This window comes from Chrysochloris asiatica, unplaced genomic scaffold, assembly GCF_000296735.1.
Source record: "Chrysochloris asiatica unplaced genomic scaffold, ChrAsi1.0 scaffold00047, whole genome shotgun sequence".
NCBI classification, from domain to species: domain Eukaryota; kingdom Metazoa; phylum Chordata; class Mammalia; order Afrosoricida; family Chrysochloridae; genus Chrysochloris; species Chrysochloris asiatica.
Window position 1 is genome coordinate 13,624,619 of NW_006408565.1, and position 15,611 is coordinate 13,640,229.

At 39.8% G+C, this 15,611-nt stretch overlaps 1 protein-coding gene across 1 annotated transcript in view; it reads right to left on the minus strand.

The window, feature by feature from the left end:
* Positions 1-13,839, minus strand: part of RCAN3 (RCAN family member 3) — a 33,154-nt gene extending 19,315 nt beyond the window's left edge. The window contains 1 exon segment of the mRNA XM_006862291.1: positions 13,583-13,839. Within this exon segment, the coding sequence (XP_006862353.1) occupies positions 13,583-13,777 (195 nt within the window). The 5' untranslated portion in view covers positions 13,778-13,839.
* Between the last annotated feature and the right edge of the window lie 1,772 nt (positions 13,840-15,611).

The following is a 15,611-nucleotide window of genomic DNA, read 5'->3' on the forward strand; positions in this document are numbered from 1 at the left end:
CTGCTCTCTCTCTCCATGTCATTATCTCTGCCTCTATCTCTGGTGTTGCTGCTTCTCTGGATAGGGTCCCACATTCTGCTCGTGCTCTTCTCCCTTGATGGCTCTAGGGTCCTCTGTTCCTGGGCTATAAGATTAACTACTCCCCCCTTCATGTTACAAAAAAGTTCTACAGTTTTGACAATCGCAATTAGTCATGATAATAATTGTTCACTATTGAATCATAAGAATCTTATTATCCCCATCTCCTTTCACAAGACCTGTCTAGACAAGATAAAAACTATTCAGTGGGGATTCCATCTCACAACAATTAATTCATCATGGTAACAATGTATTGTATAACAAAAACTAGTTTACAAACTGAACAGGTACTTGATAATCATATGCTTCTTCCTATTTCTTTTCAAAACAATTTTTTCTGTAGTTCACTGTAACAATGTCACACACAGATGACACTTCCCTCTAAATCCCAACACCTATGAACTGATTCAGTTACATAAAAATGTTAAGTGCCGTCAAGTTGGTTCTGATCCACAGCAACCATGAATAGGTTTTCAAGGAGCAGCTGGTGAGCTTGAACCACCAACCGTGTAGTTCAAGTCAAACAATAAATAATTGACTAGAAATCTTTTTCTAGGTTTTATGTTATTTCTTTCCCTCTTTTTCACACTCAGTTTTTCCCTTGATATAGCACAAATGTGGCTTCTGAAATGTGTGACTTCTAGCTGTGGGGATACTGTTGGAAACTGGCTATTTCCTCCTTGAAGAAGGAGGCAGGAGCCCTTGGCTGGTAGCTCTGATCTTAAATGAATCCACATATATCAACCAGCCTGTGCTTACCTGAGGCTGCCCCCAACAAGCTGGCATTAGCAGAAGAGGGAATTAGAAGACTGCACACAGGAGGTAAAGGACATAATCTATGAACATGAGCTGAAATGACTGTGACAGGCATTAAGGACAAGCCCAGGAGTCATTCACAACGCTTTCAAAAGTCAAATTACTGGTTTTCTCTGTATAATTGTTTTAGAAATCATTCGCTATCATACATTTTAGAATTCTCTAATGATATAAGGGTTGACTATAATGCAGCATTTATTCCACCCAGGCACCTAGGAGGAGGTAAGGAAGAAAGACAGTTTCACTGTTGAGGTGAAGTGATGCTTCACTCCATTCAGCAGCAAAATGGTCTAGGGCATCCTAAGACAAGTGATGCTTTAACATTCTGTGTCCTTCCTTCTGTAATCTGAAATAGGAACTTCCATCTCTCAGGGCCTGAAACAGAGGCACCCAATATAAGACCTCTACTTCTGCCTGTTTCGGGGCAGCGTTCCCTGGGTTCTCTTCTCCTCTATGCCACTGCTAACGAAGACTCAGAGAAACGGACTTCTCAGACCACAAACAAGCCTTTCACGGTAACTAAAAGTTTTTTTACTGTGCTCATTTGAGCACCTGTAAAAGTTCTAAGGCCTAAATTCAGACGTGCTAGAAGGGAATAGTACATGTACAAACTATTAAAACCTTCTAAACCCACTATTACATTGCTTTTAATACCTGGCCACACCAGAAAGAAACATAAAACTGAATTGAAGTTCAAGAATATGGACTATTATCTATTCACTATTGGTTTTATGTTTTAATGGTTAATGTGTTTATAGACTTGGCTTTATTAAAAAACATACATTTTTTAAGGACTATAATCTTTTCCAAGGAACTCGGGTAGCGTAGTGGTTATGAATCAGGCTGCGAAACCTTAAGGTCAGCAGTTCGAAACTACCAGCTGTTCCATGGGAAAAAGATGAGGTTTTCTGCTGCGGTAAAGATTTACAGCCTTGGAAACCCTATACAGGGTCGCTATGAGTCAGACCCGACTGCATGGCACATAACCACCACCATGACTTTTCCCCTCAGCTCTGTAATATTCCTATTGTTGTTGAGTTGATTCTCTATACCATGCCATTTCCTACACCATGCATAAAAACCATGTCAAACTGAGAAGTCGTTTGTGATGGTAAACAATTGACCAGTATATAAGGCCTGGGTGCTGGTTAACACCAGTTGTGTCAGCCTTACTGGGCTCACAGCCAGGTTAGTGGCTGACACTCACAAAGCAGAGTTCTGACCCTAGACTGTTTGGCGCTGGTGAGGGTCCATGTACTACCCCAACTTTGCTGTTAGCTGCTATAACCACGCATACTGTCCCTTCTCGTTTTTCCTTAAATATTTTTTCTTTTTTTAGCAAAACTCACCTACATTGAAGAGCACAGATCTTAAGTGGTGAGTTCTGACACATACGAGGAAGCTTCACAAAGTCTGTGAAAAGATTCCATTCTTATTTGATTCTATTTTTAAAGCCCCCACACATATTCATGTAACCAGAACTCTGTCCCTGGGTGGTACAAATGGTTAATGTGTTCAGTTACTAACCAGAAGGTTAGAGGTTCAAGTCTACCCTGGAGCACCCTGAAATTAAGACGTGGTGATCTACTTTCATAAACAAGCCACTGAAAACCCTACGGGGCACAGTTCTACTCTGACACAGTGGAGCTGACACACATGCATTGGAATCGATTCAAAGCTCTGACCATCTTTAGTTAGGACAACATGTCCCTAGTTGTTGGTAATGTTGTTGTTCAGTGCCGTCCAGTTATTTCTGACTCATAGTAACTGAGGAGCAACTGGAGGGTTTGACCTTGAGGTTAGCAGTCCAGTGCTTATCCTGCAGCGTCCCACCAGGACTTTTTGTTAATAATAAGTTTAGTTACACATTTTTTTTCCTTTTTTCTAAGGCTAAATTAGAAAAGATCTACGATTATGCCTGAACAGAAGAATGTAGAAGCCATTTTCAAGCAGTCTGGTGGCCAATGCCTGAAAAGCCCTTAGAAAACAGTTTGCCAGGATGCAACATGGGAGGAGGGTGAGATCTGCAAGCAGAGCTCCTGCTACATTCCAGCATTAACAGTTAAGCATTGCTGGCTAGGCAGCAGGCAGGGTGTCTCTGGAGTCTCTCCACATACACACTCTCAATTTTCACATTACCAGGTACTGTACACCATAAAGGAGACTCCTCAAACCCCATCAATCCATAAAAAACAAGACTTTTGACTTTTCTAGAGAACATCTATCAAAAAGGTATAAATCTTTAAAACCACAAATGAGGACTTAGAGATCCCAGCTCTAGATAGTCCCTATACTGGCTTTTCTTTCTTTTTAGCCTAAAGGTTGTTTGGCTGTTTATTGAAAAGAGTAGAGAAGATAGAAGACTAGATTCCAACGCACCATGGAGGAAAGAGCAGATGGCACATGGGAAGAGAGCAAATGGTAGAAAGAAGAGAATTCTGTATCTTGAACAATAACTCCAAACCTCAAAACAATACACCAATGTTTAAATTATTACATGTTCCTGATTTTTGTGTACTTCCCCTACCCCCATCCCCAAAACAAACCAAAAAACTCCACACCAAAAAAATGGAGGGAATATCCTAGTAGCAATAGAAGCCAATAGTATTGAATGACGATGCACAGAGGAGATTGTAATCATTACAACGAAACTATGAGTGTAAAATAGATGTTTTCCCATGGAAACTATCACTCAGTTAAAAATAAAAACAATACACCAAGTACTTCAGGTTTGCAAACTCATCCAGGCAGATGTTTTCAAACATACAGTTTTGCTCTCAGATGTTGTTGTTAAGTCCGGTCGAGTCAGTTCTGACTCATAGTGATCCTGTATAGGGTTTCCAAGGAGCAGCTAGTGAGTTTGAACCACTGACCTTGTGGTTAGCAAGCCAGTGCTTATCCTACAGTGCCACACCAAGACTGTACCCCAAGACATTGTTGTGTTGTTGTTGTGAAGTGCCATCGAGTCAGTTCTGACCCATAGCGACCCTGTATAGGGTTTCTGAGAAGCAGTTGGTGAACGGCTTTGCAGTCTGGCGCATTAACACACAGCGGCACATCAGGATTCCCACTCCAAGACAATATAGGTGAGAAAAACCACTGAGTTCACAAGGTGAGTTCTTCCCTTGTGAACCATGTGACTTTCCCCAGAAACAGGCACCCTGTCCTCATAGCATGGAAAGCCCAGGTTCAGTTTGAATTCAGTATCTAGTCACCAGCTTTTACTGGAGTCAGGGGCTTCTTGTCTGTATACCCTTCTCCCTAGTAGCAGGAGGGAGTGTGAGCCAGCCTGCAATAGATGCTCCAATGGATGGCCTACTTAGAGATAATGTCACCAATATAGTAACAATAGACAGCCCAATCAGAGACGATGTTGCCAATACAGTAACAATGAAGAGTATTATGAATGGCCCATATCCTGCATCTAGGTCTACACATCTAGGTTTCCATTTACCTCTTCCCCCAAAGAATTCTGCACTCTTGGATTGACACTCATCAAAATGGCAGTTTTTCCATCCTCGAGAGACCTCAAATCATTTTCAATTTTAAATGTTCTTTGAGTTTGAGGAACAAAAAGTAGTCTGAAGGGGCAAGATCAGGGCTGTATGGCGGATGTTGTATAGTTTCCCAACAAAATTGTCACACAACAGCCCTTGCTACACTTGAAGAATAAACAGGTTTTTTGTCATGATTAAAAAAAAAATTTTCCTGACCTTTTTCTCACTAATACTGTTTCAATTTTCTTAAAAGTCCTTCATAATATGTCCTTGTGATCATCCTTTATGAGAGACAATCTATCAATATGAACCCTTTGGAGTCAAAAAATAGTTGCTATAACCCTTTGAGCTGACTTCTCTACTTGGAATTTCTCTGGACCAGCAGATCTCCTCAAAAGCTACTGCTTTTTAATTTTTAATTTTTGGAAGGCAGGCACCCTAACGAGACAAAGACAATTGCATTACTGAGAGACCTCATCTGCAGCTGTCCACTGAGAGCAGGTAGGTCTAAGCCTGTATTGTTTTCATGTATGAACTGGAATCCCAGTAGCAATGATTTTTTAACTTACCCTCACATGTATACGCACACATATAATAAATACACACACGAGAAAAATTTATTTGAATGTTACTTTAGGAAAAATTTCAATTAGGTAATAAGGTAGTCAAGGATTACAAAATATTATACTGGTTCTTTCTTATTGCTCAGGTCTCACCTCAAACAGCACTTCTTCACACAACACTTCCCCCCTGACTGACCACCCTAGTTAAAATTCTCATCCATCAATCTACTCTCTATTCCCACTCACTGTTTGATTTCCTTCATGGTTCTTGTTACTACCTGAAATCTTAACTCACTTGTTTGCATATTTACTTTCTTTCTGTCCCCAAGCAATAGGAACTTCATCTTGTTTATTACCACTTCTCTAGAACTGTGAAAGTAGCTGGCATAATGTTTACCAAATATGTGACTCAAGTTTGAATGGGGAGACAGTCTGTAAGCCACTTACCTCTAATAACCTAACGACCAACTTTATTCAGCAGTAATAAGGCGTCATAACTGAGTGCCCTAAAAGCCTTTTTAACTCCTAATTTTCAGACACAGTATTCTCAGTAGAGACTACAAATCGGATTTTAGGTGACAGAAGGTAGTCTTTTTAAAAAATTTAAATCTCTTTTAATATATTTAAAAATTTCTAAGTGTTACATGGAGTCCTGGTGTAGCAAGGCAGGATTAAGTACTGGATTGGTAACCACAAGGTCGGCGGTTCAAACCCACCAGTTATTTCTCGAAGACTCTATACAGGATTGCTATGAGTCAGAACCAAGTTAATAGCACTAAACAACAAGAGTTATGGACAGTATGGTATGGTCTTCTGTATGGGTTGCACCTCAGTGAACAGAAAACAAAAATCCGCACCACTGGACCAATAAATAACATCCTGATAAATGGAGAAAAGATTGATGTCAAAGACTTCATTTTACTTGGATCCACTATCAACACTCATGGAAACAGCAGCCAAGAAATCAAACGACATATTACATTAGGCAAATCTGCTGCAAAAGACCTCTTTTAAAAGTGTTCAAGAGCAAAACTGTCAGTTTGAAGACTATGGTGTGCCTGACCCAAACCATGGTATTTTCAATAGATTCATATGCATGTGAAAGTTGGACAATGAATAAGGAAGACTGTAGAAGAACCGATGCATTTGAGTTATGGTGTTGGTGAAAAATATTAAAAGTAACATGGACTGCCAGAAGAATGAACAAAGCTGTGTTGAAAGAAGTGCAGCCGGAATGCTCCTTAGAAGTCAGGATGACGAGACTTAATCTACTCATACTTCAGACATATTATCAGGAGGGAACAACCAACTTGATGACGCCTAAAAACAACCACATGGTGAAGGCCTGGTGCTAGTCCGTGAACTTTGCCAACAGTCCACAATAACAAGGTTCAGTACAGAAATTGAGACAAAGTGCTTAGAAATTTTTAGGGCAAGCTTGTATTGTGGTGATGCTTTTATTGTATGTATCTTACAAAAACTAAGGTCTACGACAGCTTCGGGGAAAGCAAGCGGTCCTCCACCAGAGGTAAGTACCAGTGTAGCTTCAGTTCTTACATTGGGGTAGGCACATGGATGTTCTTTAGTTTTGTCTTTAGCCTTTGTGCCCTTTTAATTGTAAAATTTGGGCATTGTTTACCTGTGTCTTATCTGGGCTTCTTGAATAAGCAGGGGTCAATGCAAAGGTGCATGTGCATTCATGTGCAAACACACACACACACACACACACACACACACACGGAGTTTCTTTTGGAAAGTGGTTCTTCCATAGACAAGAGTGGAGACAATAATGGAACAGAGAAGGGGAGAAAGCCAGTCTTCCTTTCAGGTTGTGTTACCAAGCTGGTCACCACTGTGGGCATCTGGGGTGCCCTCCTGCTAGGAGTCCTCTGAAAAATGGAGAGCACGGCTTGGCTGAGAGGCAGGAAGGAAAGGGAGGGGAAGGGCTCATGTGCTGACTTGACCCTCTCACCCGCTAAGGGATGCCCTGTTTAATGTTAACTCCCTCACAGGCCCATATGTGATGGCTGAGCAACTTCAGCAGCAGAGCAGCGCTGGGCTGGAATGCAAGCCCTACACAGTGCAGGTAAAGTTGGCTGCTGTCAAGGTAGATCTGCTCACAGCTGGCTGCTACAACAACAGCTGGAGTGAAAAGGTGAGCCAAGAGGATGTAAAGTAGGGCAAAAGAAGTGTCTAAATATATTTATACATGCAAGATTATATATGTGCCATCTTATAAAGAATGCCAAACTCAAGAAAAATGGGTTCTACAACAAGCTCTATAGAATACTCAGTAACTTGGAGCCTACAGTTGAAAGCACAGGGACCTGACTAGATTTTTTTCCAGCTCTAAAATTGTTTCTTTAGCGTTTAAGCCTTGAAGCTAACTAATGAGCCCTGGTGCTACTATGGGCTAAGCACTGGGATGTAAACACACAGTTGGTGGTTCAAACCTACTACCTGCTCAGCAGGAGAAAAAGAGACTGTTCCTATAAAGATTTACATTCTCGGAAACTCTACTCTATATAGTCCTATGTAGGGTTGCAATGGATTGGAGTGGACTTGACAACAATGGGGTTTCTTTGTTTTGGTGCTAAATTGTACTTACTGTTGGTCAGAACGAAAAATCAACATTTACTGACGTCTATTCTGTTCTGGTAGCATAGTGGTTACAAGTCGGGCTACTAATCTCACAGTCAGCAGTTCGAAACTACCAGCCATTCCACAGGAGAAAGAAGAAACTTTCTGCTCCAGTAAAGATTTACAGCCTTAGAAATCCTATACAGGGTCTCTTATGAGTCAGAACCAACTCCACGGCACATAACCACCACCACCACCATTCTGTTCCAGGCACTGTTAAAAATAGCCCACTATACTGGAAACATTCTTCCTTCAAATCCCCCTTCTTTTCAATTCTAATGTTTAAAACAAAACATTTTCCTCAAGGGATTTTACCTCTTCTGGACTGAAGATGTGTCAGAACCATTCAACAATTGAGTTTGAAAACTAGAGGATCAGCTCATTCCAACAACTTCCAAATACCATTTGCTTTTCTTAACTAATGTTCTCTGTTCTTTAAAAGCTAAAGTTATAGACCCAAACGCTTGATAAAAACACCTATAAACAGTTGTGTGCTGTGGAGTCAGTTCTGACTCGTAACATAGCAACCCTGTATAGGGTTTCCAAGGCTGTAAATCTTTATGGAAGCAGGACGCCTCATCCTTCTCTGTGGAACACCTGGTAGTTTTGAATTGCTGACCTTGAGGTTTGCAGCCCAACTCATAACCACTACACTACCAGAGGACCAAGATTATAAAAACCAAAAACCAATGTACCTGGAATCATAACTTCAGAGGAAATCTCCAAGCATAGTACTTTACCTCACTCAGTTCATTGGTCTGTTTGACCACAGCACTACATTATCAATCCTGAACAAATACTCGATCAATCCATTAATTCAATAAATATCTAACAGGTGTTATACTGCACTGGAAGTTCTATCAGGTACTGGGTGTCACTGATCAGAAAGCAGAATCCTGAGAGCAAATAAATATGTCTCAATATACTCCAAGCATCATCATATAACTCAAATTGTACGTCCTGTGGCAAGCAGAAACTGTAATCTTCTATACAACGAGCAGTACTTTCCAAACAGACTGTAGACCAAAAGCCATACTGCATTTATTTATAACCAATTTTATGTAAATTAAATTAACATTTACCACATCCCCTCAGACAGACCTATGCAAAGCACACAGCAAAAACAGTCCTATTTCTTAATGATATTAAAACTTACATTGTCATTAAAACATTTCACATGTTTAAATCAGAAGCAAGCCTTAGTTTTCCTTGTTTTGAGAAAGGAAACGCAGGGATTAAAAACAACAGACAAGTAAATGCAATCTTACTGGGATGGATCTAGATTTGAGAGGCGCAACCAGAATCAGGCAGTGTTTCGTTCTGCTGTGCATAAGGTCGCTATGGGTCAGTACCGACTCGATGGCACTTAACAACAACAACATTGGGTCAGTGGTTCAAGCTTACCAGCTGCTCCTTGGAAACCCTATACAGGGTCGCTATGGGTCAGAATCGACTCGATGGTAACAGCAACACTGCTGAGCGGGGCATGTACTGAAGACCTCATAATCGTGCTGCTGCAGAAAGAGAATGCTGCTGGCAGATCAGCTTCCCCTCGCTTTACTGGGCTATAGTTCCCTTTAGTCGCCTTCCTACCCCGTCCACTTTTTGATGAAAACCCTGAACTGAGATCCAGCAATTGAAAATGAAGATTCATTCAGCTTTACATGAAAATGGCACCTGTGAGATTTTATCTGCTATTCAGAAGAATGTAAAACCTTGCTCCAACAATTAAAACCTTTTAAAGTTAGGAGTTAGGGAGAAAAAAAATCAAAAAGTTTTTTAAAACAGTGTTTAACTGCAATTGTTCGTGCAATCAGAATTGCTGTTGTTGTTAAGTGCCATTGTGTTGGTTCCAACCCATGGCGACCCTGTATAGTTTCTGAGGAGTGTTTAGTAGGTTTTAACCACCAACCTTGTGATTAGCAGTTCAGTGCTAATCTTACAGTGTTGCACCAGTGGGCTGAACATAAGCCTTTTTTTTTTTTTTTTTGCACTTTCGTGGATGACATCCATCAATGAGTTATTCCATGAAAAATTAAAACAAAATAAGTGAGAATAGATTAATATAAAGAAAATATTTTGATTCTGCTAATATTTTATAAACACTTGAATAGCCACATAAAAATTTTATGAAATATACCATATTTTATATTTTTAAGTTTCAATATTGCTAAGGCTACTACATGAAATTATGATTAAGAATTGTATATAATATAACCTACAAGTCCACTGAACTGTTACTAAAATTTCCTGAGATAATTTCCAATGTAAAATAGGTCTGATACAACCCTCAAATGGCTTTAAAAATTAAAACCTACAAGAAATTGGTTAAAAAATGTTCTATGTTACAGTTAAAAAGAAGAAGTTGAGATAGGATTATGTAGTCTCTCAGAGAATTCTTAAGAGTATAACTGGAAAATAAACCAGTAGTACATATAGCTTCTTATAGTAACATACAATAGGATTAATTATAGGATTAATTATAGTAGGAATATTCCGAGCTCTTAAAATTATGAGAAAACTAGGAAGGATGACTTTAGAATTTCTAATTTATAACTGAACTTGGAAAAGAAAAAGCATTTGTAAAACATGCTCAAAAGGTAAAAAACTGTACTCTCTCCCCCAGGCACCACCTCACCCTTCCCCCATCACTTCCAGGCAGGCTTGCTGCCCGAGCATCCTTCTAGTGGACGAACATTCCATCCTGTATCGCAATAACTTATCATCCCCATGATTAGACTCAAACAATCTGAGGCAGAAGCTGTTTAATTAATTCTCTAGTCCCTGAAGCAACTGGCACAGTGTCTTACACATCACAATGTAGACACTCAAGTATGTACTCAGTCAAACTGTATTGGGTTCTGCTTCAAGAACCCTCCTTACTGGAAGGAAAACACTTCCAGCACACAGATAGAAAATGAATGGTCCCATGACAGTATTTTGAGAAAACCCCAGAACACATAAAATAAATAACCAATGGCAGAAAGATTTCACTTTTGTAGAACTAAGTCCTAGGCTTTTGTAATGTCATAATGGAAAAAACACACAAAACTCTTTCCAGGTCAATAATAAATTAATGAAAGAAAAACCTTTAAAAAATATACTCAATCACTTTGCCCTAGTCAAGCTGTATAAAGTAATATAAGAAATGTTAACAATTTTGTTACAATCAATCAAATCATAAATAGTCCTAACACGTTATATGCAGTTATCTCAAGATAAAAGTTTAGACTATTTCATTCTTAATAAAAAAAGTAAAATAAAAATTCTTCCTTTTGTAAATTTATTTCCAAGTACTAGGTGTTGGAATGCTAACTATAAGGCTGGCAGTTCAAACCCACCATTTGTTCTGCAGGAGAACGAGACTGTGTGCTCCCGTAAAGATTTAGCCTAGGAAACCCTGTATACTTAGGCAATGAGCTGGAAGCGACTTGGTGACAATGGGTTTGATTTGAGGTTTTGGTTTTTAAAAAGGAAGCCAGTAGAGAGACAGAAGATATATCTTCAAAGAAAGATCTTCAGGAAAAAAGCCCAAAACAAAATGGCAGTACGACAGGTTACTACAAGAATAAGCAAGTTAGGCAAGAAGTGACTGGCTTTCAAGAGGAAGCCTAGATCCAAAGGGCATGGAGGAAGGTAGAATAGTCTCTCCACTGAGTAGTATCCAATCTGTCTGGGTGGGGCTGATGAAAGGAAATGCAGATAGGTCTCTTGTGATATACTAGTGAATAATTGCTATCAGGACTAACTGTGAGGGTTGGAAATGTAAAGGTAGATGTTTTGTAGCAAAAAGGGAGTGGTTGACTTTGTAGTCCAGGAGCAGAGGTCCCTGGGATCATCAAGGGAGAAGAGCGGAGTGCAGGACCCTACCCACAGAAACACTGACAGAGGCAGAGACGATGACATGGAGAAATGGAGCGGCTGGGGACTTTAAACCCAGAGAAGGAGAGGGGCTGTATGCTGATGACCAAGCAGCAGGCTTGTGGGGTATACCCTTTGGTTGTTTGATGATGCATGGAGGGGACTGTAACCATGGCAATGAAATTATATACGACAGGATGAATTTAAAGCTAATGTTCTCCAATGTAAATTTTATCACATAATTCTCAATAAAAATGTCTTTTAATAAAAAAGCATAAGCACATTGTTTGCCAGGAAGCCATCAAGGCCTGCAATCAAGTTCCCTCAGGACAAACCCCCCACTAAAACTGAAACTCAAAGGGAACACATGAGCAGACATGTAAGCTTGCTGAAGACCACACTGGTCTACTGGTGAGTGGAAGAGGAGGAAAGGCAGCAATGAAGACATGGGCTGAGTTCCACCAAGGTCCATAGACTCCTGTTGACTTGAAGATGTGAGAAAGAAGAGGAAGGGCTGGTTGATCCAAAGTGTGGTGAGACCTGGGGACACCTGAGCCCATGGACAAGGACATAGCCACAGAAGGCTAGAGCTGAGAGTGAAGCATCCAGTGGATATGAAGTGAGGGGAGTCGCACAAGAACACCCAAAGTTGCATGTAGTGCCCATTTGACCTAGCCTCAATGGCTTGATAATCACCACTTGACTAGAGAAAGATAAAAAAAAAAAAAAAAATTTTTTTTTTTATAAAGGAAATGAGTGTAAATTGCCACGATTTGGTGAACTTGACCTACACTCATGGAGGTAGTAACTCTAAATACCAACAGAGAGGGAAAGAGTATTCACATCAAGTATCTATGCTATCCCCTCTGTACAAAGAGTAGATAGGGACAGGCAACTTAGACATTGGCTACCTAAAATGAGAGGGTGATAAAGGCTTGAAGTGACTGGCTTACAAGCTTTCAAGAGGGAATTTAGCTTAAGAGTGTGTGAGGGAAGATAAGAGTCCCCACTGAATAGTTTTCATCTTGACTAGATGGGTCTGGTGAAAGGAAACGGGGCATAAGATCTTATGATTCAACAGTGAGTAATTGTTATCATGACTAATTGCAAATATCACAATTGTAAAAAGTTCTGTAACAAAAACGGGGGAGTAGTTAATCTTATAATCCAGAAAAAGAGAACCCTAGGACTATCAAGGGAGAAGAGCACAAGCAGAATGCAGGACCTTATCCAGAGAAGCAGTGACACCAGAGATGGAGGCAGAGATGGGGACATGGAGAAAGAGAAGAGCTGAGGACTCTAGCTTCTTGGGAAGAGAGGGACTGAGAGATGGTAGCCAGGAGGCAGACTTGCAGAATGTGCCCTTTGGTGATGTAAATTATTATATATGCCTGAGTGTTGTGTTTTTTTTTAAAAAAAAAGGAGGTAAAATGAATAGAGAGAAATACTGTTAACTGATGGTACATGCTGGTTGTTGTTGGTAAGTGCCATCAATTAGATTCTAACCCATAGTGACCCTGTAAAGGGTTTCCAAGGAGCAGCTGGTAAGCTTGAACCATTGACCTTGCAGTTCAAATGGTTTTGCAGTCTGGTGCATTAGGGGATTCTAATCATTGTAATGAAACAAGGTGTATGATTTGTTGAATGTAAAATTGATGATATGCCCTGTAAACTTTCACTCAATTCACAATAAAAACTTTAAAAAAAAGAAAAGAAAATGTATAGAAGAAAAAAGATATATAAAATAGACTAGGTATTAAACACCCCCCCAAAAAAAAAAGGAAGGCAGGCTAAAAATCACTAACTTCTTGTTAAATACAGATTCCAAAAATAAATAAATGCATGGAATTTAGTAAGACTTGATTCAGAGTTACTTACACACCAGCACTTCTCAAAACATTTGTGGGAAACAACTAGTTTTTTAAAATGCTGCAGAGATGTGTTTATAAAACATGAAGCATTACAAAAAGGAATTGCAGCAATGCCTAACGGTTGGCATGGACTTTCTGTACTTGTTATGAACCAGAAACAGACCGTCTATGGGTACTAGCTGCTCTGAGCCTTTCCTGAATCTGTAGACATTCACCATGCTACCAAATGACAGGAAGGGTAGGAACACAGGCCTACCTTCTGCTCTTGCACCTCAAATACTGCTTCATGGACACTGCATGCAAAAAGTGAGGTAGGCAGGTCACTCAAATCCATCATCTCTTCCAAATCATCTTCATTTTCACCAAAAATCATCTCTTCTTCCTCTTCTTGGTCACTGCTACAGAGATCTGACTGGCTATCATTCCAGGATTTCATACTGTCCCTTAGCATTATCTCCTAAAAGCAGGTCTTTCCGTTTTTAGAGTTCTAGGATGTCTGCCAGGCTCCTACTGTTAAAACAAAACAGAATACAGGGATAAGGCTTTGATGGCCAAATAAGGTTCCAATCAATCAAGTGCTCAAGACAGCAATTCATCAAATGAAGCAATTTTATTCAAGAAAGACAAATCAGCATTTAAGTCAACTCCTTACAGTTCTCGTAAGTGAATTTTACATGTACTAATTTGATTAGCTTAATAAATTTCATGTAATACAATTCACTGGCAGTATACTTTTTTAAAAAGGCAAAAAGTTTTGCAGTGAAACCGGGACAAAATGGCTAACACAAAATGAGACAATATCAATATGTATACTCGTTTACTAGTAGTAGGAAGCAAATGTGAACCAGAACTGCCTTCACATATTTGTTTTGGGTTGTAGGGTATACAACACTGAAACTGGCAGAGCAGGATAAAACCCACATGACTCACTCACCATCTGCACCCTTGAAATATGGGATGAGCTGACTTTACCTTTCTTAAGCAATTTGCTCATTTAAAATATATCCTCAAAGAATCAAGTTACACAGAACCAAAAGTTTGACACCAAGTCAGTGTTTGCTAATATCAGAAATATTTGCAGTAGGTGAAACTGACTAGAAGGCACGGAGCTGGCAGTGCCCCTCTTAAGGAGAGGAACAGAGTTTGTCCTCTGTGGGCTCTTTGTGTGCATGTCTATCTTCTCCAATGAACTGCACACCACACCCACCAAGAATGTTTTCAATGTAACACATTTCAAGATGCTGAAAGGAAATTTACCACATGCTCACAGGCCCAGAAAAATTAAGTGATCATGATTACCTCAATATGACATAATTGGTGAATTTCCCTTTTATTCTAAACACAATACTACAAATGTATCACTTATATATATAGTACATTATAGGATGGCAGCTATAGAATAAAAATAGTGAATACATTCTCCAGCCAGCCATTATTATATTACATTAGCATATGGATTATGTGTTGGACTGCTAAATGCAAAGTCAACAGTTCAAATCTGCCAGTCGCTCCTCAGGAGACAGACGCGATTTTCTGCTCCTGTAAAGATTTATAGCCTTGGAACTCCAATACTCGGTTGCTATGAGTCAGAACCAACTCAATGGCACACTACCACTACCACCCCCACCAGATGTTAGAAGGACTAAGCCAACTGTGGTGATGTATGTGTAGCTCTCTTAAAAAACAGCTAATAAAAAACACATAGTAATTATTCGATTCTCTGGATCCTGGTGTGGCACTGTAGGATAAACACTGGACTGGGAACCACAAAGTCAGCAGTTCAAACCCACCAATTGCTCCTTGGAAACTCTATACAAGGTGGTTATGAATCGGAATCGACTTGACGGCACTTAACAGCAACAAATCAAAAAAGGCTAATTCTAAAAAGTGAAATCTTTACTTGTTTTTCATCAACATTTTCTGAAAGTCTGCTGCAAGCTAGGTATTCAGGGATTCTAAAGGAGTAAGATATGGTTCTTACCCTCAAGCAGGAATTCCTCCTCAACAACCACTCCTCTCTCCTAAGGGATCTTGCACCACTCATCTCCTATATTTTCAGTTTCTCCTTTCCCTCAGACAACATATATATAAGATTCAACTCCATCTTAACACAGAAACCCTTCCATTTGGATTCTCTTCTTCCTCAATCTATCGCTGCCTCCTCCTCACCTTTTCTACTTCCTTGAAACATAATTATTTAAGTTGTTCACTTCCTCAGCTCCAGTCGTGTTAGCATTCGGATCCGTTAGCTTCGGCCAGAACTGTTTCGCAGACACTGCCCTCAT